The sequence below is a fragment of the Ischnura elegans genome, chromosome 4 (genome assembly GCF_921293095.1).
Source record: "Ischnura elegans chromosome 4, ioIscEleg1.1, whole genome shotgun sequence".
NCBI classification, from domain to species: Eukaryota; Metazoa; Arthropoda; class Insecta; order Odonata; family Coenagrionidae; genus Ischnura; species Ischnura elegans.
In genome coordinates this window covers 127,337,685-127,364,840 of record NC_060249.1, presented here as the reverse complement: position 1 = coordinate 127,364,840, position 27,156 = coordinate 127,337,685, and the positions used below count along the sequence as shown (strand labels likewise).

General features: G+C 38.0%; 1 protein-coding gene across 1 annotated transcript in view; it reads right to left on the bottom strand.

Moving 5' to 3' along the window:
* The window catches only part of LOC124158036 (sphingosine-1-phosphate phosphatase 1-like), an 81,767-nt gene that overhangs the window by 45,594 nt on the left and 9,017 nt on the right, over positions 1 to 27,156 (bottom strand). Inside the window, exon 4 of the mRNA XM_046533190.1 lies at positions 25,297 to 25,386. Within this exon, the coding sequence (XP_046389146.1) occupies positions 25,297 to 25,386 (90 nt within the window). The remainder of the gene's footprint in view (positions 1 to 25,296; positions 25,387 to 27,156) is intronic.

Here is a 27,156-nt window from a genome sequence, read left to right as displayed (position 1 = left end):
TACCAAATATTATGCTTGATTTATAAAAAACTGGGTGTAAGAAAGCCTCTCACAAAATTTTACAATTGAGCGCTGAATAATTTCTCCCCTAGAATAGTTTGAAGTTTCAACTTGAATTCTGCGCCAAAAACTTATTTCTCGGGCGACGCCATGTTGATGACATGTGAACCTCATGATATCCGCATTGCTTGCATAAGGAGTGCATTATCGTAGGTGTTATTTCAAGTATAAATAAATGGTAGATGAAACGGTGAATTTTAACACTAGAATGCCGAAGGGTGTCATTTTGACACCCTACGTGTACATTTTTTACGAAGCTGGCCCATAGAGTGTGTTGTAGACAAAAATCTTTCGTTTTTAGATCTTAACAAAACGACAGTAAAAGGGATAACCCCCCTAATTTTTTTCGTCTCAAAAATTCAAATTTACCTTGAATGCCGGAGGGTGTCATTTTGACACCCAGTATATTATATCATTTCTTTCTTCGGTTTAGGTGTCTCATGGGATGCGGCTTGATAATTATTCGTCAAATTAGTATAGTGTAGTACATTATCTTCATGTGTAGTACCTTTATGTATAGTATAGTATATTTTAGTATAGTATATTACCTTCATGATTGTTTGTTTTACATAATTTCAATGAGCATCGGCTGTATACTACTTTTTTCAAAAGTTTAGTAGCTAGTAAGGTAAGTTATATTCCGCTGCCTTTTGCAAATGATTCGCCTTGAAACCAGCTAATTTTTTTACCGAGGTGACACTTATATGCCCTGAAACATTGCAGTAAAGTGACGCGCGCGACAATGGAGTTAGCTGCTGCCGAGCCTCTGTGTTCGGCTGCCTGGCTCGCGCGCGTGTTTGGCGGACTGGGTCGCTATGGTCACGACCCGCAGCTTGACTTGCCTCGGCAGTTCTGTCTTGATAATGGCAGTGCATAGACGTGTTACGACGGAGCAAAGTATTGAAATACTAAACGATATTTCTGGAGACGTGTCGGAGAAAGCGTCTGATGCAGATGTTGAGTCGGACAACGATTGGGTTGCACAGGAGGTGCAATTTAGATCATCTAAAAATGATTAAAATAGTGAGCACGGTCAGTTTCAGTGTTTTTTATATTTCAATTTAGTGATTTAATCACGAAAGATAAACATATTTATTTTACAATAAGCATATATGTACACATAATTGAGTTACTGGATCTGCACTGGTTATTGGACAGAAAAGAAATTGTGCGTGGTCGTGACATGGTGTGCCGACGTGGAAGGGGTGCTGGGTAGACTTCAAGGCGACGTCAACTCCTTGTTCAAGATCGTTAGAAGGAGATGGCCATGCTGAGGAATCATAACCTGGGCCTAACATAACCATTGACGAACAGCTGTTTCCAAGCAAAGCTAGATGTCCATTCAAGCAATTCATGGCACCAAAGCCTGATAAGTATGGGCATAAATACTGGTTTGCAGTATACAAAGACAGCATGTATTTGGTAAACTGATTCCATTAACTTCCAGATTGACCAGAGGCGTCAAGGACGGCTCTCGTCAAGCTGGCGATTGCGTTTCAGATCATGTTGTATTGAAACGTATGCAACCCTACATGAGCAAGGGCAGGAATGTAACCACTAGCATTTGTTTCACATCACTTTTGCTAGCTCTACTCGAAACAAAAGGGTACTTGCCTTTCGGGAACCGTAAATAAGGGAAGAAAGGAAATACCTGGTGAAATAAAAGCTTCTCGGGAAGAGTTGTAATCAACTAAATTGAACAAAAATGGTGACGTAACACTTACTGTTAATCAGGGCAAACAGAAAAAAATGTGTTCTTGTTCTATGATCTCTTCGCCCTCATATTGACATTAGTGACAACTCTAACAAATCGCCCGAAACAGTAAGGTGTTGTAGTGAGATAAACTTTGAAGTAAATATTATTGATCATATGGGGCGGAAATACTTAGTCAGAACTAGAACCAGGCGATTGCCTGTTTTTTTCTTTCCAGAATACTTTTAACTTGGTCACTATAAATTCCTGAATACTATATATAAGGAAATAACTTCACAAAAGATGTCCCGAATTATTTTTACAAATTTTATCAGAATAGCTTGCTTTCCCTTACATTTGAGTCAACGAATATCTGGCAACCAAATCCAGAACTGACTAGGGATTGTCAAGTATAGATAAAATGCAATGAAAACAGAACAGTTGCTTTTTGTAAGCTCAGTGAAAAGTCAGTAAACCTAAGGCCAAAACAGACCAAAAGTGCCAGAATGTAGAGAATCTACTATTTTGATGAAGCTTTTCGTAAGTCTGTATGAAAAAGCATTCGATTTCTTTTTGGGTTCATACGAGGTTTTTGTATTTTATGTTTAAAAATTTCGTAGTTTTGTGACCGCAATGGTTTTATTTTAATTTTCGTCTTTTGAACCACACTTCTACATTCTATGACGAAAAATTAATGAAAAAAGTTAACAATAATAATAAAAAGAAAAACGATGTCCTATTCATTTTATTATATTTATTCAATCCTGTCATATTCATTTTAATTTTTCATGCACATAAAATTTAACCAATTACAGTGAAGAACAAATACTTATAAAAAAGTATTCAATGATTATACATATATAGGTATTATTACACCTTCATGCATCCTCCGACGTTTCAGCGCAATCTTTTCGATGGATGCCGCATTCCAAGAGAGTACTTTTTCGTAAAAAAATTTTTACTTCAGTGGTACTCTATTAAAACATTAAGTTTTTTTTTTTTAATATTCGGGCAAAAAATCAGTATTAAACAAAAGTTGACACTATCTACTCCAAAATAAAACTAATCTGCAACGTTAAATGCATATTAAAGCATGGGTGTCAAAATGACACCCTCCCGGCATTCTAGGGGATACAAATTTCCCGGCATTCTAGTGTTTAACACTAGGAGGACGGGAGTTTCGCGCTACCTAGAAGGACGGCTAGGGGTCATTTGACCCCTAAAATTTATTTTGGAATAAAACGCCTAATTTTCAGCCAATATTCAGTTTAATCGTATTAATTGTTGAATCAGTTCATTAAAAACTATTTAACATTATTAAATATTATTTCCATCGTCAAAAGTTAATAACAATTATTTTAAAGAATCATGAATTAAACCGTATGTAGTAGTCGATAGTAAATCAAATAATGAAAATACACACACTCAATACAAAAGTTGTATAGGGGTACTGGGTTTACAAAATTTGCATTAAAATTTTTAAAACATTACTTTGTTGTAAATCTCAGACGGACAGTATTTTTTCAGCGCTGTTTCCACAAAATATTTTTTTGTGCTGAATGCGTTCATTGGACGATTTATTCATCTACATCTAAATCTACACACTAACCCGCAAGCCACTTAAAAGCGTGTGGCAAGGGGTGTTAGGACACCAGCCATTTGCACACGAAAAGGAATTTGGAAAATGGAAAGGAAATTGGTGCAATGATTCAATTTGATGGTATTTGGCACCTTTTTCTTTTTTGTGCCCGTGGAGATATAGCTGTTGGATTTGGAGACGCGTAAATAAATTGATACATGCTATCCATCATATCTACTCCCGCTATGTTTTTATTATGAAGTACGATGGTCTCTGGTATTCTTTTATTAGTTTCGGAAATAATGTCGTCTGAGATCATGCTGCTGAGTGAAAGCACATTATTATTCTAGTTTGCCTGATTCTACGTAAGAGTATGGCCTAAAGTATTTTTGAACACTCGCGTTGAATGGATTACATGGCTATTTTAGGGGTCATGGATATTTGTGCGTCACACCTGTTTTTTTCAGATCGTCCATGCAAGAGAAGTTTGCCATTTTTTATGACTTCCTGCCGGCTGGATGGATGGATAATAATTGTTAGAAGATACATTTATTCCTGAATTCTTGTATGTTACGGTCACTTTAGTAACAATTTATTTCCTCAACGCTTGATTTGATGGCCAATAATCATCTTTGCCACCATATGGAAATTCATTTAGGCTGTATTTTCATTTCACATTTGTCAAAACCCAGTACTGGATTCCAAATTTGTCTGGTTTATTTGGAATTTACCTTATAAAAGGTTGGATAGAGCTGTGCATTTGCTATCACGCCAAAGTCGCCATCGGATTCACTATCTTGGACTTCGTCGCTTCCATCACACGCAGATGTTGATGGATTGGTCAGAATGAACCGCTGTTTACGTACACTTCCAGACTGATCTTCAATATTCCCTACAGCTATTTGAATCGCGACGATTCTCTTCTCTTGATATATTTCTCGACTTCTTACTTTCTTCCTCAACTCGCTACTGATATGCATGCGAAAAAATCTACAAACGAAAGCACATTATGGTAGAATCTTCTCTAGTTGCATTGAAGGTATACAGAGCTGGAGAGCATAAGAAATTCATACAAATGGACCAAATTTTCAGAAGTAACGTTAATTGCCGTTCGAAAGGCAGGGACTCAACCGCCGCATCCTGATTCGTATCTTCCAGAAACTTGCAGTAATGCTTCTTCTCCGACCTACGTGCGGATTCCAAGGGTAGGATTTACAGTAGAATTTTACAGTCCACCCAATTCATCCGCTCTCTCAGAAAGAGATAGGATTTTTCCCCAGGACGCAGCGTGCAGTAAACCCGCCCCAAACCCCGACGGGGTCAGGTGGCACTAATTCTGGACACACGGCAAAGGGGCTAGGTGAAGTGACAGTGCCGTCAGGCCAGAAAAATGAAAGTTATTCGTAAAACTGATGAGTCGATATTGAAAATAATGTCTCTACGAGCTCTGAATCTTGGACGAGGGAAAACAATTCTGGGGGTACGTGACGGTTTTCCGGTGTGGGTAATACAATAATCATTGAACAATAAATAAAACAAAATTAAAATATCGTAATTACATGAATTTACACAAATCAAGGATTGAAAAGATTTTATTTCCCTTTGCTGCCCTAAAAATTTCGAAAGAATATGCACAACAAGTCGCTATGCCTAGGTTTTCGAATACAGATAGGAGCCCTTGGGACGAAACTGGCATTGAACCGGGTACTTCCAGATTCAAATGAAGCAAATCAACTACCACACTTGCCTCTTGCTGATTATATGATATACAAGGCACTAAAGTGCCCACGGGCAAGAAAATAGTGCGAAAACCAGTTGTGGGCCAAATGACCCCTAGCCGTCCTTCTAGGTATAACACGTCATAAAAATTTAAAACAAAACATTATAGTTGAATTTTCACTAATTTATCAAAATATAGACGAAAATGAACAAAGTCATAAAGTTTCAAAATTTAAAAAAATATTTTAATAAGAGAAAAATAAATTTGAATTCTGAAAATGGGTCAAATGACCCCTGCCGTCCTTCTAGTGTTAATGAGTGGGAGGAAACCTTACGTGTACTTTTGTGTGCTTAATAAAAATCTACCTCTCGTTAAACACAAGAAAAGTATTTTTTTGTTGTGCCAAATGACCCAGACCGAGGAAGGCGGTGGTACAACTCCACATGGAGACAGCATATTCCTTCAAAGATGGGCTGTTATAGAATATGTGAGGGCCATTTTAATGTAAGTCTCTTCTGCTTCTCAATGGGATTTAGTTTCCATTACTCCTTTTTTTTGTCTTTGGCCACACATCGCAAAATTTCGTATGTGCTTAAATACATACGTGCTCAACGGGAAATTTTACTTTTTAATTGCAAGTATATCATTATGTTTCAATTTATGTTGGATTTAATGATTATTTCGTGTGCATTTACTACATATTTGCCCCGGTTTTCACTTTTTGTTTCTATCTTGCACATTAAAACCCAACTACTTTAACGGAAAGGGTCTTCAACGCTAACCTCGTGATATGTCAAATAGTACACAGTAATATATCATAATCACAAATATGTACCCCAGGAAATACTACGATATTGTATAACTCATATCAAGCAGAAATAAGCACATTTGAGCCACGGTGCCGCCAGATATATAAATAGAAGCACAAATAGTAAATAATAACATTTCTTTCTTTTTTAACTTTTCTAATCTTACAACAAAACAGAGAAACCAAAGGCAAATGCGTACTGAATGAATACTAGCAAATAGTTTGAACTATCATCAATCGAAAAAGAATAAGTGTCAAATTATACAGTGTAATGTGCAACTCCTCTCGCCAGACTTAAAACTGTACGTTCACGCTGACGTCAGGATTTTATCCACCATTTTTTTCTTAATTTAAAAAATTTGCATTAGCTTCAATGAAAGCATATTAGCAATGACAGCAAAATTATGAATACAAAAAACCTGTAAATAAGAAAGAAAACGAGAGAACAAGCTGAAAAAATTATGAAAAACAGTCCCGATCCTTCAACCTTCACTAGCACAGCTCAAATCGATGGCCACTTGGCCACCTAGGTAACATAAAATAAAGTATTATAAAAAGTAAGGGTGAAAACCGGTGAAAAGTATGCAGTAAATGCATATGAAATAATCATTACATCCTGCATAAATAGAAGCGGAATAGCAAATTTGCAGTATAAAATAATTTATCCCTTTGAGTGCGCATATATATATATATGTTTCCTGTGTATAAACCCCCGCCGAAATCATGGTAAATCTAAGCGTCCTGGTAGCGCAACTGGTAGAGCACCTGGCCGGCAACCAGGAGGTTCTGGGTTCGAGTCCCAGTCAGGCCGCATTTTTACCCTCTGATTTCTGGCTTTTTTCCACCTACCACAGCACCGTTGTCCTTGTCCTTTTTCTATTCCATGTTCCTATCCCTTTCTTTCCTTACCTGTGAATTTATTTGTATGTTTACGCTTAAGGCGTCGTGTGAATGAATGAAGTAGTGTATCGGCCATATTGGCTTATTTCACTTGGGCTCTGCGTGCCCCGAAACGCATGTTCCTGTCTCTTTCCTGCTATCGTGTGAGTGTGTACCTTTCCTTTCATCCTTCTGTCCTCGTCCATTCCTTCCGTTGGTGAGTGGTGAGCTGCCCCAGTGCCATCTATTGGTTACTCTTGTGGGCCAAAGCAAAGGGAGTTTCCTGTGTATAAACCCCCGCCGAAATCATGGTAAATCTAAGCGTCCTGGTAGCGCAACTGGTAGAGCACCTGGCCGGCAACCAGGAGGTTCTGGGTTCGAGTCCCAGTCAGGCCGCATTTTTACCCTCTGATTTCTGGCTTTTTTCCACCTACCACAGCACCGTTGTCCTTGTCCTTTTTCTATACCATGTTCCTATCCCTTTCTTTCCTTACCTGTGAATTTATTTGTATATACAGTAAAACTTCGATTTTACGCACTTTGATTTTACATCAAGTCTCGTTTTTACGCAGCGACACTCAAGTCCGGCCGGAAAGCATAGGGAATTCCAATGGCGAAACTTCGATTTTACATCTTTTCTTGATTTTACGCAGTTTTTTCGATTTTGCGCAGCATAACCCCAGCCCCAAAGAGGCCGCTAATCTTGATTTTACGCAGTTGTCTTTCGACTTGTTTTGAAAAACCCGACTAGAGCAATATGAAGTTAGGTTATTTATTCGTCTAAGGGCCGGTTTTATAATGTCTGGTTAAACTGGAGTTTAAGCTAAGCGTCGGTTAAGTCCCAGAATTCTGTTTTATAATCGATGGTTAAGCCAAATCTGAGCGTTAAAGTGGTAGTCAAGCTAAACCATGGATTTCCCTCGGGTAAAAAGTTAACGTGAAGTTTAAATTGTTGAAAATGGCGGATGTTTTGAAATGCTGAAGAACCCTACGATAATATACGGAAGAAATAATCGACCAAGCGCAGCATCCTCCGTTTTTATCCGTATCTACGATATCAGCAATCAATTTCCAATATTTTTAGCACCACAATAGCAATGTAATAAGTGAAATATTTCCATAAGACCGGTGATATATCCGGAACGGACCACTATTCTACGGTATTCGCTACGAAATCCTTACAAACATCTCAAGTTTGATAATAATCACCATCCAATAAATAATATTGTCTATTCTATGGACTGCAGTCGGAGATCGTGTGCTAAACCCCTGAAAATGTTGAAGTTATGCAATATTTGTGCCGGCGTAGGAGTTTGTTATGATTTGTGCCAGCCAAGTGAGTTGATGAAAAATACTAGAATTACATATCGGAGGGAAGGAAGGAGGTGTAACAGGAGTGTAGGTATAGAAATCTGTTATTACCTGGTTTTGCTGACTTCATCAACGATTTCAAAATGTGTCGGTGTTTACAAAGACAGTTTGAATTAGAAGAACAGCCAAGTTTCGTATTTGGCAATCGAAAGCGAGAAAAAGATCGTATCTACTGATTGCATTCTGATTTACTAGCACGTGATGTCACTATAGAATTCATAATTACTTCTGAGGATATATGTTATGAGGTGAAAGTATTTTCGTATTTCCTTTTCCAAAGGATGTTTGTCAAAGTACTACTATAAAAATTGTAGGTAAGTCCATTAACAATATTTGGTGTACGGCTTGGTATTTCTTGGAGATAAATATATAGGAATAAGTGAGGCAAGTGAAATATTGCGTGAAAAAGAAAGTATTTAGCACGTTTCGTACGTAATGTATACAAGATACTGTTTGAGTTTTCTTTGGAAGCTGAGAAAGGCAAATTGATACAACCAATACAGCTCGTGTGGGTAAAAAAGTAAGAATGACTGATTTGCTCATAAGATGGTATGATATATCAATGAATTTGTGAGGCAAATGAGCCTTTGGAGTGTGGAAGTTTACTAATTATTGTACGTTTTGTGACTAAAGTAATGACCTCTTATCCTTTTGATAGAAAAAGATTTGGAAAGGCACCTTAAGCAAGAAAAGTCTTCTCTTCTAATGTGTAGCCTTCAACGGAAAAAAATGCGACTTAATTGCCTAAGTGCAGTTCGTAGCCAAACATAGGTTATGTACTATTACAACCTCCTAGGAAATTATCTACCATCGAAAGTAGCTGCAGAGCTATAGAATCAGTGGTGCATCTGCCATCAAAAGTAGCTTCAGAGCCATAGAATCAGTGGTGCCCATCTAGATATCTCATGTTAAAATATAAGAGTGCCAATTTGGTTACCAATACTTATCTTATTTCAGGCTTGAATGTTTTAATATGGTGAAAATAAACAATTCGATACTTATCCTGAAAAAGTTTAATTTTATTCCATACATTTGAGCCTTAATTCAAGAGAATTTGGACCCTTGTACCTGAAGACTCATGGAAAATATGGAATATATGATATCAAAGCCAGATCAATCAAATAAATATTATTTTAAGGTTCTTAAGCATTGTCTGCTAAGGGAATACATATATTTATTGAGGTTCTCAAGCATTGTCTGCTAAGGGAATGTTTGAAACAATCAGAGTCAGTTGTATTTCTTACAATATTGAGCCAGCTGGGCTACTCTTGCTTGCTATTGGGGAAAGCTGTTGTCTGTGTACATATGTATTTGCTCATGAGGATGAATTTACAGGAAATGACTGCATTCACCACCATTCCATTCATTATTTTCTATGCTTATCAGTGACCACTGAAATTTTTTCATCGATAAGCTCTTTCAAAGTACCTTGTATGATATTGAGCAAGATATGGTGGAAGTTCTTCATATTAGTAAAATAAAACATTGCAGTATTTCCACTGATTTTTATTATAATAAAATCAGTGGAAGTATTGCAATGTCTAATTTTACTAATGACTCTATCAAAGTCTTAAGTGGGATCCTTGGTATGGTTTCTTCCTAAAATATTAACCCTTACTACTACTTGTCGACGTTTAATTAACTAATATGTTTAATAAGTCTTCAAAGGATAAGTGAAGACATATTCCTATAACAGCCAATTTACATCACATATCTGGTACACTCGTTAGTTTCTTGGGATTTCAATCCCATACGTAGCTTTTATTAATTTTTTCATGCTCCATCCATTGAACTGTCACTAATGAGTACATACGTTCAAAAAATCGATTAGGTATAACATCATCAACACTTATAATCATGCATGACTTGATATCTCATTCCATTCCTTACTGTTATAAGTGATTTACTCATTAAGGTTGACATATTTCTTAGTAACATACATGGTTATTCCAGAACCATTGTCTCCCTGCCCTTGCTTGTTACTCAAAATCCTTACCTTAATCCCTGTTGTCGGCATTTCAAGCTTGATGAACACTTCACATTCATCTCCTGCATTAATTCCCTTGCCTCATTTATCTCGTCTAGCACTTCCTACTTCCTTTTCCTCTGTCAATCTTATCTATACATTCCTGTATCTATACATTCTTATCCTCCTTCTGGGTCAAAAATACCAGTTTCATAGCAAACCTTACTCCATATATCTTAACCAGACTTCTATTTGCACTTTGGTCCTGTGATTTTCCCATTAATTCTCCTCTTTTTATTTATTCCAAGGATTATCTCTGTCTCATCTGTCTCGCTGCGATCTGCATCACTAAAGATATATTTTAACATGCATAGCTGCAACGTATGTAATGAGAAACAGTCTATGTTCATGTCACATAGGCAAATTTTCTTAATAGATTTATGGAAGTGGAGTGGATGTAAGGGAAATTGCTTCTTTGATCACTTCATAAATAGAACATGGTACGGTAAAATTCTGTGAGGAAGTCATACTATTGCATTTATGATAGTGGAAGCACATACATTAATTATAAGTGAGTGATGTCAGTGTGGTGCATTCAGAGATGACTTGGTACAGCAATCAAAAGGATTACCCCAGAAGTAGGTAGTAAAAAAAATTACTTACTGTGACTACATGTAACAACATAATTCTATTGAAAACTCATATCCCAAAAGACAGTTGCAATGAAGGAGTCATCATGATGGAGTCCTTATGCTTTGCATTTGATACAAATAAATTCTTTAAATGCTGTATAAATAACTGTATCTTTGTACCGTGACGGATCCATGGAGGGGGGGGGGGGGGCTAAGGAGGGTATCCAATTTACTCCCCTTGGGTATCCACTTTACACTAGATAGAATGGTGGTTTATTTCCGACTCCCACTACAGCTGGAATTTTAACCTCACCTAGCCCACCCCCTTATCCCTATCCTGGATCCACTACTGTCTTTGTATAATTTAGTAATCTGCTAAATATTTAAAACATGTTCAATGAAAGCTTCATATTTTGTGGGCTGAGAATAAAAGAAAATATCTATCACATATATAGTATAGTATTCATAAACACCACTGAGAGTTGAAAATTAATGCTTTCATTCTGATTAGATATGTTTTTTGACAGATTTTTTATAAATTGAACCCAGAAACTTTAATATCTTTGCACCCCATCTCTTTCCCTTGAATCTTAAATACAACACAAGCCTTTGCTGTTGATTAGATATGAAGTTAGTTATGTTAGCACTTAAAACTTATTCTTACACAAGGTTTGCAAAAATAGTATTAACATAAAGAATAGATCCCCCATCCCAAGCTATGAGCCAAAAAGAGTTGCAATATTTGTTACAGATGCATATTTTTATAACAACATGCAGCCTACTTGTAAAGTATGAAAGGTTTGCTGCAAACTGTACATTTATTTAATAATTGGATAGCAGGAGCCCTTGAAGTAACTGTGGTAGGGTTATGCATAAGTTATTCAAACTTTATTCATTCTTCTCTAATTATAATTTTTGACTGTGAAGCTATGTTCATAATCAGTGATTTCTGAACATCCATTCAATTTAAAATTGCAATGAATACATTCTCAATGGCATTACCATAAAGACTCACAGTCATCCCTATTACAATATCAACTACACTATTGACAGCCAGTATCAAAATGTTTCACTTTATACTTCAATGGTAAGGGCTACTTGGTGTCATGCAATAGATTTTGGTATCTGTAATGAAGAAATTTAAACTTAGTTCTGTCCCTCATTGAAAATTTATTTGCCAGAGATTATGGATTTCATGAAACATATTGCTTCTTAACAGTATATGTATATATATAATCATAAAAAAGATGAGATAATTTAAAGTTATGAAATATCTGCTGCTAGCTGACAATTATATGGCTCAATTCTTTTCGTGTCTGTAACACGAGTGGCACATGGCTGAATATACCTCCTCATTGTGAAAATTTTAATAAAACTGAAAATGCTCTATAAAAACACAAAAATCATCAAAGGAATTACCATGAATTGATCATAACAATGACATCATTGTGACAGAAGCCTCGTTATCGTTTTAATGAACACTGATGAATTTTTCTATTAGACGGTGGTTGGTTATAAATTCTGTTATTTAAATTATGGCCATGGTGAGTACTTTGAAAACGGGAAAGGCTTTGATTATTCACAACTTGCAGGCTGTTCCTAATTCCGTAGGGAACGCAGAGATGATAATAAATTAGCGTAACGGCCATACTAACGCTAAGAAGATATATCTTACTGCAAAAGTATGATTAAAATTTATCGTCATTATGATTAAATTGTAGCCTCAAAATGTTCCTAAAATCGCTCTGGTGGCGTACTCAATAGAAAACCATTTCAATTGGTTTCACAATACAAATGAGAATCTTCGTTCTCGAATAATAAGCACAAACAAGGTTAATATACCACTATTTCTTGAAAAGGGACTCCACCTTGATTCAATCCATTAACAAATAGTAATTCATTATCTCCGTGTAATTTATGGCTTACACAATTAACACTTGTACATGCCAAATATTCACAGATCGAGGCGAGTATTTTTATTTTAACGACACACTGATGATTGACCATAAGATCGTCAACGATTAAAACCGAAAATATTGGCGTCATCTTCGTTTTCAAAGCTAACCATCACTTCAAAACAAACGTAAACAATTCTTTCACCACTCTCCAACTCGATTTTTTTCAATTTTGACTTTCGTCTGTTTCACTTTTCGCGATCAATTGTTGGTATGAGAATTACAGTAGCTGCGCTTTCCTCTCGTTAAAGTTCCCATCAGCCAACCGGCGGTAGGATTTGCTTTATAAAACACAACCTCTCGTTAAACTCCACGTTACCGTAATCTCCACGTCAACTTAACGTGAGGTTTAACCAGACATTATAAAACCGGCCCTAAATGAGTTACAAAAATGAATACAAGAACGAATTTAAGTATACCGGGACTAGCCACGGTAATAACTTTACGTGAGTCACCCGCAATGCACAAATTGTGCGATAACTCCACAGAGAAAAAATCATTCGCCTTGACCGGGATGTTTTCCTTCGCCCCAGCGAAATATAACGGCGAAATTAGCCGTTAAAAATCCTCCCGTGCCAACATTTTGGCTTCCAAGGTGATCCAAAAAAGATAGTCGTACTTCTAGTATGGACGTAAGTCGATGGTGTTTCAACACGATGGTAAAAGCATACGTCTCATTCCGCGGGCTAACCCCACATCTGCGGGACGAATGGAGGCGAGGGAAAGTTGATTGCGCGGCGTGCTTATTAGAGCTGATTCAACTTGTATCTCATTTTCAGTGGGTTTAAATGAAACATTGTTGGAACTTCAATAGATATTAGCTTAACTCCGCTAGGTGGCAAGCGTTTATTTTCAACGGAACGGGAGTTTATGCCCTCGGAGAATAACTCGCGTCGACAATCGTCATGCAATCATTGAAGTCAAATCAAGACGTGAGTGATAAGGCAGTCCCTTTAAACTCAGGAATGGCTTAGTACCATTAAATCGAAATACAAAAAGTGTCCGGTGTTGTTATCAGCTATGGGGAAGCAAAATATTACGTTAAGATGAGTCACACGGCTTGTGAGCCGAAGGTCCCGGCGCTGAATTCGCGGAAGAATGCCGACAGAGGAGCTATACCCGGTAGATTCTATCTACTTATACTAAATTTTCATGGGAAAATGGTTTTTTAATACGTAAAAATTATAAAGAAGGAAGATTGTTCCGGACTATTAATAATTTTTTTATTCATCACTGGCGGCATGACGGTAGTTGCGCGGTTATTTAAATAGCTCACTTTAAAAAAGTGATCTAAACACCGGAAAAATCTGATTTTCCTAATATCCCGGGTCCTATGTGCTACGTATTATCTTTGGTATGCTATTTGGAAGGAGGTAACTGATAGCTGGGGTCATTAGAGCCATGAAGTAAGGGCTGGGGGGATAGGAACCCTATATTGGCATTAGCCAGGTTGTAATGATAGGCCTTAAAGGGACGAGGGCTTAACGTCTCGCTGGACAGAGTGGTGCACTGGAAGTGTCCTCCACATTACTCTCAAGTAGGGATAGGGCCATCTCTGATAAGTTTCTGCTACTGCCAGGACTTGAACCCAGGCCCACAGGGTGTAAAGCCTTTGTGATGTATTAGCACAATTTTGCTCTCTGTTACTGGGGTTAATTTGGATGACTATCCTCAGATATCTCATTTCTTCAATCTCCAATCTTTGTTTGTCTGCAGGTGGTTAAATGGATTTCCTGAAAACTGCTTTTAATGAGAATATTTTCGAAAATTAGCTTCTCTGCGAGCATTTAGTATCACCATTGCGACATTTCTCCTGGGTAACAGATGTAATCTTAGCGCCAGAAATTCTAGCAATTCTACCATGTTATTCAACCATGGGAAACATTGTTCAGGAATGCAACGTTGTTTTTCTCAAGGTAACACGTCATCTGTGGTGTTGCTTGTGAGTAAATAAGATTATTAGGCTTCATTTTCTTGCCTCCAAATGAGTATAATTTAATCCAGGAAACATATATCTGATACGACTGAAAAGGAATTCATGCTCTTTTACCATAAAGCCACACATAATGAGACTTTTTCTGGATCCGGTTCCGGCTCAAATCAGAACTATACAAAAGTGTTCTAAAAATTTCTAAAAGGGGTTCTAAAAATAATGAGCAAGAGTTATCCTGAAAACTATACTTCTCCTCAATACCAACTCTTGATTTTACACACTTTGATTTTACACAGTGTCCATATTTCGGTCCCTCCAACTGCGTAAAATCAAAGTTTTACTGTATATAATATATATATAAAGTAAAAAACCCTAGGATGGGCAGTGTCACAGAACACACAAGATAAAGATTAAAAACTCACACTCACTTAATAACTTAATTTTCGGTGGCATTACCACCTTCCTCGGATGTAATATATATATATATATATATATAAATAGTTTAAGTTAATGTCAATACACACAGAGACACAAAAAAGAAACACTCACATTGAATAAATAAACTTGAAGCTATCGAAGCACTTCCGGCTTCTTCGTCAGCTGAAGAATGAATGGTGAGGAAAGGAGAGGGTTGGGAAAGGGAAAAGAGGGGTAAGGGGAGAGGTGTATGGGGAGGGGGAGTTAGGAATAGGGGTTAGGATGCAACGTTGAGACCCGGGAAGCTATTGGCTTGAAAGTGCCAAATGCACGCCAATTCGAGGGTGTGGAGGTTGAGGGCGGAGTCGGTGGGAGGGAGGGAGGCAATAATGGATACTTTGTAGCATTGATTGAAAATGGAATCATGTGAAAGACAATGTGTGGGAACTGGTAGAGAGGAGTGGGGGGAAGATGGACAACAGGAGGCGCGATGATTGTTAATTCTGAGATTGAGGGGGGTGGTGCATAGGCCTATATAAAAAGTGGGGCAGAAGTTGCATTGAAGGAGGTATATGATGTTGGTGGAGGTACAGGTGGTGGAAGGAGATATCGGGAGGAATTTTAGTTTGGAGAGGAAAGAGGCTGGGGGTGGAGAGAGAATTTTACAGGTTTTACATCTAGGACGGTTGCACGGTGAGGGTGGGGTAGTGGGGACTGAATTCAATTTTTGAAGGGGGCGGGTGGCTTTGAAGATGGTGCTGAGGTTAGGTGGTCTCTTATACGTGATCCGTGGAAGAGAGGGGAAAATTTGTGAGGTGGATTTGTGGTTGGAGAGAATGGGGTACAAGTCCTTCAGGATGTCCTGTAAGGCATGAGCACCGGGGAAGTAAGTGGTGAGAAGAGATGGAGAGCAATTCTTTTCGGTACGGGGTTTATTGGACCTGTAGGGTTTTTTTCTAATTTTGTTGATTAACAGTTTATCGGGATACCCGCGGCGTAGAAGAGAAGTGTGTAGATTGGAAAGGAACTTCTCGAGGTCTTCGGGGTTGTTGCAGATTTTGTGACCACGGACGGAGAGAGAAAAAGGGATTGAACGTTTGGTATGTGGTGGGTGGCAACTGTCATAGTGGAGGTATTGCTGTCTGTTGGTGGCTTTGATGTGGACAGATGTCTTGAATTTGTTATTTTCGGAAAGAAGAATGTCCACATCTAGGAAAGTGATGTTGGTGTTAGAGATGGAAGAAGTGAAAGAAACTGAGGCAGAAGAGTTAAGCGAAGAGACAAAGGTGTTAAGGGAATTGATGTCATGCGGCCAGAGAATAAATATGTCGTCAATGTATCTGAGCCAAAGGAGAGGTTTTAGAGGGTAATTTGATAGGAAATTTTCTTCGAACAGGCCGAGGAAGAGATTTGCATAGGAAGGGCTAAATATATATATTAATGATGGGTCGATTCCAAAATTTTATCGATTCCGATCCCGATTCTGACATTTCGATTCCTATTCTACCGATACCGATTCCATCGATTCTGATGCTATAGGCTCCAAGAAAAATATCACTTAATTCCAGGCAACAAGAAAACCACTTAAAAAATATTACTCTGTGAAAGAGTCAGTTGACAAAAGCATCTTTCATATCATCACTATGTAATTAAAATATAATAGCTAAATTTCAAAACAGAACATACCTGAAAAGTGTTGTTACATGATAGGTATTACTTTATAATATTAGCACTCATGTTTAAATTTAAAATAAAAGTACTGATAATATCTTAACGTTATCAATAATGTCTCACAAATTTAGTCTCCTTTTACAGACTTTAAATTTTTTCTGAGAAAGCAAAGCATCTTCACACTGTCAGGATAAAGCCTGTTGCATTTTACTTCACATATTTTTCCTGCAGAACTAAATGTCTTTCAATGAACACAGTGGATGGCGGAATGGCAAGAAACCTCTTCGCTAATACTTTCAGCCTTGGCTAGGAGATACAAGTCTTCCAGTATTTCCCAGGGAAGGAATTTGGTGGTGCATTCATCTCTGATAAATAAGCTTCCACTTCAGCTTCAACAGTGTTTGCTATAGTGATTTTGGGTACTTTTCCAAATGCATCACTGTATCTTGACCATATACCTGTAACAGGCTCCCGAGTCTACATTTGCTCCTTCGGAATATAATAGGGATTTCCAAGTAGCACTTTTTGATCTCGAGTCGAGTTGAAAATTACTCGCAAGTATCAAGTCAAGTCGAGTATGATAATTTCTGAACCAGTCAATACAGCAATGCATACTACAATATATTATACTCCAATTTTCTATGATGAATGTCTAGCCTAATGTAAAAAGGAAAATATAATGAGGATCGTTGATGGCTATTGTCAGAAGTAGGAGATGAATGAAAATTAATGTGTCTTCAACAGTTCCATAGGGACAATTGAAATTAATTAACCCCAAGTATTATGTCGACCATATATATGTATCCAAACTACAAGGGAGAGCCCTGAGTATAGTAATTTTCACAGCTATAATAAAGATTACATACTACGTATATGAATCATGTAATATTTGGCCCTTTCAAATTTTCGAGCAGAAAAACCAATTATTCTACATGCTCAGCCAGCAGGTTTTGACGTCTCCATGTTACAGTATTGCTGCCTACAGAAATTTGCCTTTTGCTACACACTTGTGTGACTGGGCAAGTACTTTCCTACCAAAATTGCAAGATTTCGGAGACTTTGGAATTTTTATTAAAAATCATATCAACGATTTTTTTGGATCTTCAATCTTCATGGAATTCAAGTGACGAACGAAGCGAACAAACTATAGAACTAAACTTTAGTTTTGTAGAGCCAAAAAAATTCTGTACTTCTCACGTCATTTAATAAAGCTTGAAAATCTCTTGCTTTTTTTACGTTCAAGAAAGAAACTAAACGCTTCAAATGAATATCACATCGCAGTAATAAAAAAGGCAAAAAGAGCCTTGTGGTGTGAAAACTCCCCCTTCCACGCGACTCACTTCGGCGAAGGTGGAAAGGGAAAAAGGGTATCGCTTGTTGCCTTTCTCGAAAACAGTTCATTTTTCTCTCTTAAGCATGCTGACTTAATCTCTTCACTTTACTTCAATACCCGAGCCATATTTCTTATGCGTGGATGGTTCCGAAAAATATCCAATCCTTAGTATTTTCACTCGAGTAATGCGCTAAATGGTCTAGTCGATCTATACATAATCCTTTTTAACATCCTCAGTTTAGTGTTTTAAGTCAATAAAGACGATTATCCATGCTTTAAATGACGATTTTCAAGACTAATGTTTTTAAAAACTTGAAAAATCGGCCTCAGCTACCGAGCCTCCGCGTTCCACGGCGTGTAGCTCAACCTTGACGCGCCATTGAAAAATCGCTCTTATTTCCTTCATCGCAAACTTTTTTTCCAAGATTTTTAATTAGTACTCTTTAGAAATCTCTACTTTATATTGTGATTCAAATTTTCCGAGCTATATTCTTCGTAAACGAAAGATAATGTCTACTTTATGTCAAATTTCACGTGAAAAACGGGTCGGCCATTTTGCGTAGTGAAAGCAGACAGATGAGAGCCAAAATATTCAAAAGTCATTGAAAGTATGTATAGGCAAAGCAGGTCGAAGGAATATTGCGTTTTTTATTCCATAAAACTCATACTAACTCAAAACCACCTGGAAAAATTCAAAGATTTTTTTAGGATAAACGATACCTCGCGTGGCATTGAAAAATTGGCCATGTTTGGGCCACTGTATCTCACTAAAGGGTCGTATTTATGTAAAATAGCATATAAATTTATATCTGGTAATGATTTATGAGTATTAACGCTAAGTAAGTCTCTATCCCCAAAAAGGTCACTTTGGACTTTATTCCAGCTTTTTCCGATTTCAGACCAGTGTACGCCAGGTAGGAAGACGATCGGCCGCCCCGGCGGCGTAAAGGTATTCGGCACCCACTTCGACAACTATAGTGTATTCGGCAAGCTGAAACTACCAGGCCAAGGCATTAGAATGACTTATCGGCTTTAAAAACTGCATTATTACATGAGTTTTATGATAGCGCTTCCTGTCGGCCGATTGCTGGACCTACTAGCCTCTAAAGCTCTGTAACCTTAACTACTCGACTCGACATTCGTAATGCTACTCGAAACGCTCGAGTCGAGTACCAACTACTCGACTCCACTCGAATTTTCGAGCACTCGCGCATCCCAAGATAAGTGTTTCGTTATTACGATTACGCGCGCAAAAATTCGAACGACTGTTGGAAATGCGGTCGTATATAAATTTGTGGTTTGAAGTGCTACTGGAATCAGAATCGATTTTTCATTTTGGCAAGTACTCGTTTTCGATTCCGGTTCTTGGTCGAGAATCGAGGAATCGAAGAATCGAGGAATAGAACCGACCCATCACTAATATATATATACCGTATAAGCTTGTGTAAGAGGCGCACCCCTATTTTGAGGATCGAAGCTATAAAGAAAAAAAATTTTGCGACATGTTTTTAATCCTATCGTGCGGTGTTGCAGACGTATGTCTGGAATTTCGACAGTTATTGAAATGTCCTCTTTCAGTACTATTTGAAAGAGGAAATTTTGATAACTGCGGCGGCATAAGAGGGAGTAGAAAGAGTTCCGATCCTCTCTTTGCATACGCCATCGCTCTACGTTGCTTGTCCTACTCACGAACAATTTTGTTTAAAAGCTCTCGCAGGAGTATTGCAATAGAATTGCAGCCGTGGAAAATTTTAAGGCAAAACACGACAGGCAAATGGCATGAGCTTTCCCAAGAGATTGAACAACAATCGGGGCAATCTCAGCACCGTAGGATAATAACCACGTCGTAGATTTAAGGCCCCTTGCACACGCACCGATTTTGGACGGCCGGTAAAATATCGGCCGTCCACATTCCAATAGTGAACAATGGGAGAGCATTGGAGCTTGCACAGGTACCGACCACACGCCGGCACCGGCAAAATGCCGGTTAGCTGCCGGCTATTGTCACTGTGGATCGCCGACGCCGGCTCAAAAACTTAGCAACGTATCGTTTGACCGGTAAAAATCCAGCGTGTGTGCAAGCATCGCTTCGCCGGTAAAATATCGGCCAATATTTTACCGGCCGTCTAAAATCGGTGTGTGTGCAAGGGGCCTTACGGAACTACACTCGGCTCTCCATCAGCTAATGCCTCTGCCGTTTTTTTCCTTTCCGAGACTCCACAGGAAAATATCAAGTTACAGGGGAACAATGGAAACATGTTTCATCCCTACCCCATTCCACCAACTGGCCTTTTTTGGTCTACCAGGTTCAATTCCCCGAGTTTCTGGAGGTCAAATGCTACGTGAGTCACCTTCTGAGCTCGAAGATATCTTGATATCTTTCAGCAATTGTATGACACGCACGAGGTTCTAAAAAGAATTAGACCTAACACGACGTATATCTTACAGCATATAAGATTTTTGAGCTCTAATTGATTGACACAAAGATTTATAGCTAAAATAAGGCTACTAATATTCAACATAGTCCAAACAGCACAATTTCGGAAGAAACAAGCGTAGCATAAGCGCATTCAAACAAGACGAGACGGACTGGAAACTCAGGCAACGCAAACTGCGTATATCACATTGCTGCGCCTTCGCCCCTTCGCTTTAAAGGCAACGACATCACATGCAAGATCGGACGTGTTCTTCCCTTGCTCCTTCGCTCGTAGCTTTAAATACGGAGGGGAGGGACCCCTCTTCCCCTCGACCTCTCCTTCAGCGCTCTCCACTTATAAGAATTTCCGATTTCTTCTATCCACCATTAAGTCCAACAATGAGCACACTCGTTTGAATTTTTTCAACCGCAGGTTTTGACACCAATATTACTATATGCAGTATAAATGCCGCGGGATGCCCACTCGTGGCAATAAATTTAGCGCGCGCTCCGGAGCGAATCACCCCGCGCGATCTTTTCAATGTTCACCTCTGAGGTACCGACGTGACGGCGCGATGCTTGCAAGAAATTCAAACAGGAGCATTTTAAAAATACGTCACTAAGGGAGAAACTCCCCTGCCTGCCGCTTGATTTTGACCCAGGGTTTCAGATGACTGACTCACGCTGAAAACCAAGGCCACTCAGTTCCCCTTGAACTTGCAACCGGTGAAGGGGAGGGGGGGAAGATAAGAAGTTTGTGTAAGAGGCGCACCCCCATTTTCGGCTGCAATATCTGGGAAAAAAGGTGCGCCTCTTACACGCGCTTATACGGTATATTCACTCACAAGCGGAATGTTAGTGGAGCACAGCAGAAAACTACGAAAGGAGTATAGGATACTAAATTTCCTTTAGAAGCATAAGTGGTGCCACAAACTTTGTCCTAAAACTTTTGAAAGTGAATGTACGTATAACTCAGATAAAAATATAGGGGAATAAACAGATATTTTCACATAAAAATCCCGATCTCTGAGTTCCTCTATCATTTTGATGACAACTGTTTACCATTTTTTATACAGTAAAACCTCTATGTAGTGAACCTCTTCACATCGTAAACCTCTATACTTCCTACCAACCCTTTGGTCCCGTCAGATTTACATCTAAATTTATTGGCCAACCTCCCTATAGTGAACATCTTTATATCGTAAAACCTCTAGATATCATAGCAATGAGACACCCCTGAGACGGCCTAACTACCTCCGCATTTCGTACCGAGACAACTAGAGACCATTAATGCAGCCGCGATAACGAAAATGGAATGAAATTTTCAGCGATAAATGTTTCATGCTTATTCTTTTCTTTTACACCTTTATTATACTGTAATTTTCATGTTAACAACAAGTTAGGGCCATTTTGTTCCATAGGAGAGCATACCTAACAGTAAATAAGAAAAAGGCAACCAACTATCCTAATAATTTTAAGTGACAGTAAATGAAGACAGAACGCATCGTTTTCTCTCGAATCATGGTAAAAATTGCTCGATAGCACTCGCTTTGTGTTATTCATGGCTTTATTTTCCTGTAAGTGCTTACATACTATGTTCAGTTAATAAAAGAGGCGACCAGCACAGCCTATAATCCCTTGCCGGCGGAAATATTTCAACTAACTTCACTCCCATTCATGGAGACAGAATTACTCAACCTCATTGCTACTTCCGTTTCTAAAATGAAAATATTTCATGAATTTACTGCCACTCGAAATAAATAAATACAGTTTTGCAATTATTTTATTCCCATATTTCCCGGTGTATTACTTTCTTACTGCCGCCTTGGTAATTTTTTTGATGCTTTCGTGAACGATCGTAGTTTACAATGACTGCTAATTTTCGGCTTCTCCAGCCACGTCAGTCGTTTATGGTTGACAACAGTTTCGGAAGCCATCCTGCTTCCAAAACTGTTGTCAACCATTAACGACTGACGCGGCTAGAGAACCCGAAAATTAGCAGTCATCGTGAACAGCGCCGCGGAAACCTACGCACGAATTTCATCGCAGTTTACAATTTATTGCGCTTAGCGCCAGTCATATCTCTTGCGTGCGTATTTATGCCGCGAAATCTGACTCTTCCATCGGGAGTTCGGGACGTCAATTTCTAGCAATACTGAACGAACATAATTCCATGCGCGACAATGTTAGGTGATGGAGACAGCTAATTAGCTGATACGCACTAGAGCAATGAAATTGTTTAACGTCGCCGCCGCATTCTGAAGTAGTTCGCCCAGCATTCTCACTAGGAAATCACGTCGTTTCTCGGACCTAGTGTTTCTTTGTGCCCTCGACAGAGTTTTTCTTCGGAACTCTATGAGCATAGTATTTTAGAGAAAGGGAATTCGACGAAATTTTCAAAATTACGCTCAATTTCTTGTTTATTTTTTGCAATAGTCACGTGTTTATTTATTTTTTATAATCTTTAACAAGTCATACGCTATAAGAATGATAAATCAATTTTCTAAAATATATTATAAGGAGTATTTTCAATTATTTGCCATAAAATATGAAAACATACGAAAATTACTTAATTAATTATAAGTTGATGATGGATTCAACAAATAAAACAAGGCGGCTGCTTGACATTACCACATTCCGAGGAATTTTCCAAGCCATCGACGAGGGCAGGCAGAAGAAAGATGTAGCAGTGACCTTAGCAATACCATCTATTTCAAACAACCGAGGAAAAACAGAAGAAACTGTATATCTAGGCTGCACAAATAATAAACGGGGGCAGTGAAATAAGAGGATGAAGGAATTACGTTAAGAAATATAAAAGTTCCCTCCAAACACTACTAGTAAATTACGACCCTTAGACCAGGGAATTATTTCTTTGGTCAAAAGGCATTATCGAAAACAGCAAGTGTTTTATTTTTTATGGAGTGAATAGTGAAAACGACATTAAAAGTGCTCATGGAACATCCTACAGACCATGCACAGGCTGTGCCTTTCCTCAATTTTTGAGAAATGCTTCATCAAGGCTGGGATTACGGGTGGTAGCAAACAGGAGGAAAGTGAGATATTTGAGAATGAACCTACAGAGTAGGATAAAATCAACAAAATAGTTGACAAAAATTCAATAATTGAAGACTTTGTAAACGTTGATAATGATTTATTCATATGTTCACCACATGAGTTGGAAGATAGTGGAGAAGGAGATGTATATATATTGCAGGATACAGGAAGAGATGGATTTAGAGGAAAATGTTGATAATGAGGAATCAGTCACAGTTCCCACCAAAAAAGAGGTTGAGGATCATTGAACATAATTGAATGGTTTTTATTAAGCATGGAGGAATGCGATCATAATATGATTGTATAATTCAATAGAATTGAAAACATTAATTCGAAAGAGTTTGAAAAAAGGTTTAAGCAAACCCAATAACTAACTTCTTCCTAAAAAGTCCTCTTGAACAAGTTACTTTTACCTTTGAGTAATCATTAAATTGTAAATATACGTTCACTAATGCATGCATGTATGTTTAAATATATTAATATTACGGTTTATTAATAAAATGGTGCCTATCACTAAAACCTCTGCATAGTGAACCTCCATACATCAAATTGCCCAAATTTTGGTCCCCTCCATTACGATGTAAAGAGGTTTTACTGAACTACGAAACTGACTTGAAGAATTATCAGGGGCACAGTTGACCAAAGCGAGGCCTCTGATTTAAAAATGCTGTTCCAACAAAACTTGAATGCTGATCCTAAAAGAAACGGAGAGAACCCCCAATTTCCTCACTTCAGAGAGCAAGAAAACAGCTTTAACTATAGCACATTTTTAAATTTATTTCATAATTTACATCCGGAAACTAAAAACCATAAAGTAAAATAAGTAAAGGATTTTAGGATAGTATGTCCACAAATTAAAGCATCCACTATGATTGCCGTGATTACTGTCTCTCTCAAAACTGTAAATATTTCATCTTAAGAAGTTTCATTTCAATGAAATGATTCATTTTGGGACAAAAAAATTGTTCAGAGCCTCGGTTGATAATGTCAGTACATTTCGATAATCAGCCAGAGCAAAATAAACGTTTTGTTTCACCATGATGATAAACTTTTGGCCACTATTTCCATGAACCCAATGTGTTTACGGCTTCTTCAAGAGTTACTCCTGCAGCATTCATGAGGTCAACACGGCATCAGCCAACAGAAATACATTTCGCATCGTGTGCGTGGCCAAAGCTCCTAGCGGACTTTTAAAGCTACTTATCTCGGTTAAAAAACGAATTTGAGCTCTGAAATTTGGCGTGTTTTTCATTCAAAAACTTTTTGGTTTAAAATAACGAAATCCAATTGCTAATTTTGAGTGTTCCCTCCTATTGATAAAATCATAATTCCATATTCCTGGGATTGAAGCATCTTTTCGGGATTGTAAACCTACTATGTACTGAATTTTTTGTGGAAAATTTTCATGCGGAATCTTCACTATGCATATACATATGTATATATTAAATCAGAAAAATGAATGATTTCTAAAACTAAAAAAGCTTTCAGCACTATTGAGTTAAGGAAATATGTATTATAACTTCCACACAGAATACTAAAATAAAGAGTCTAAAAGCAAGTTCTATAAAAGAATAAATATGAATATAATTAAGTCAGATGCAAAGTCTCAGTGCCCTTAAATTTAGTCAAACAAAAGACATAAGAATATACATAAAGACATAAAAATGATAGAAGTACCAGTCTAACTTTCTTCAAGGCACATCAAGATTTATGTCCATGTAATTTAAAAAATATGTTTAAAGAATGAATCTCTAACAATAAAAAGTGGGAAGTGATGATTGAGCGAAGGCTTATCAGAAAACTCACCAGGACAGAGTGCATTCCGAGATAGAGACGACTCATGCACACGACAGAACACCATACCATGGCAAACAGCACTCCACAGATTATTGAATACTGAAAAGAGTAAAAACAGGCAATTTTCAGCCAGGACCCAAAAAAATCAAAGTTTTCATTACAAGGTGGCCACCCAAAGATTAAGTTGGAATTCCCGGAATTTTCCACACCACTTTCACAATTTTTAGACTGTTTCATGAGAAGGAATGAAACGGATACCAACGAATTTGTCATTGACACAGTCACAGGGAAAGGAATAACCAGAGGGCTCATTAATACAGGTATGTAACAGGTTTTACGTTTTCCCCTACTGTGCTCTCGATAGAGTTTGAATGGCAAACAAAGCAATTTGCCAACCATTACACCACATTTGTCTCTCTGTCGATAGGGCCCACCCACTGGTTTCTGGCTTTGGGTTCTCGATGCTTACTCAGTCTAGAGCTGACCTCAGCACATGGCGTAATGTGACACACAGGTTGTGATTACAAAATGCCTCTTATGTTGACAGAATAGCTTCATTCAAAAGTGGCAGGCTGAGTTGCTGTCTATCAACCATTTCATAGGGCAACATCTAGTCTAGCAAAAGTATGACCCACTGGTAGGTAACACACCTCAAACCTGGGGTGAAACAAGTTAAAGCCCGAGAAACATTGAACCACCAATATATATTACACCTAACTTATGGTCATCCCACATAGATTAACATACAAAATACACACGCCAAGTTTTATAAATAACTCTCTTTTCACTGAACAATAACAAACATAACAAGAAGTGAATGCAAAATTTACTGCTTCGAGGTGTGGAGAGACATTAATCAAAAAGAAAAAATTCCTAAGCTCGGAGAAAAGAGAAGGAGATGATGAAAGACTCTTCTGAGCATCAGTGGTGAGACCAAGAAGACAGTTACCCTTTGATAATCACAGCCAACTAAGTAGCCAAAGGTATGGCAAAAATTTAAGCAAGGAATGTTTTTTCTGACAGCCAATTATGGAGAGGAGAATGGATTACATCTCAGTGTAGACCTCTACAACAGACTTGGCACAAAATGGAAAAGTTGATGCTAGAAATGCTTCCATAAAGAGATGATATCAGTAAACTACAACAGTTTCTGACACTCATGGAGAACTACCATCATCACCACCTGAGACACTAAAATCAGTAATGCTCATTTCCTACCCTTATCTGAACCAGAAATATGCCCAAGTAAACCATTATTATTCTACAATGCATATAATTACCCTGAATTTTAATAGAATAATCTGTCATATTAAGAGCCAAGAATGCATAGGTGTTCTAGATTTCCGAAAGATAAAATTAAAGGAATGTTGAAAACAGCACTTTTCCCTCATATTCCTGCAACAAGAAAAATTTCCTAGTCCCTATTATATACAGCCATTGAGGTAACTGACTGACTGATGGATACAAATTCCCGACCACTTCTAGACCTGCTGGAGAGCTGAAATTTGGCACACGTGCGGGGAACCCGAAATGATCCGGAGGAAATATCCGAAAACTGGAAGTTTCCGCCACGTGTCGTCACTAGGACGACAAAATGGCCGAAATCGTGCTTTTTTTTTTGGGGACGTTCTTTTGGTTTTTATTTTACTACACGCGAACCGTACGTGTCACGTGGATGGTTAATGCATGTTTTAAAAGCTGATGAATGTAGTCACGTATTTATGTAATTCTATCAGTTTATAGTTAGGTAAATGGCTGCAAAAATGGCGTCCGAAAATTGGTTTTTCGAATAAAATTTCATAACTTCCGCTCCCCTCGTCGTAATTAAAGGTGTAGGATACTGAAAATTATTATTATATATGCTTATAA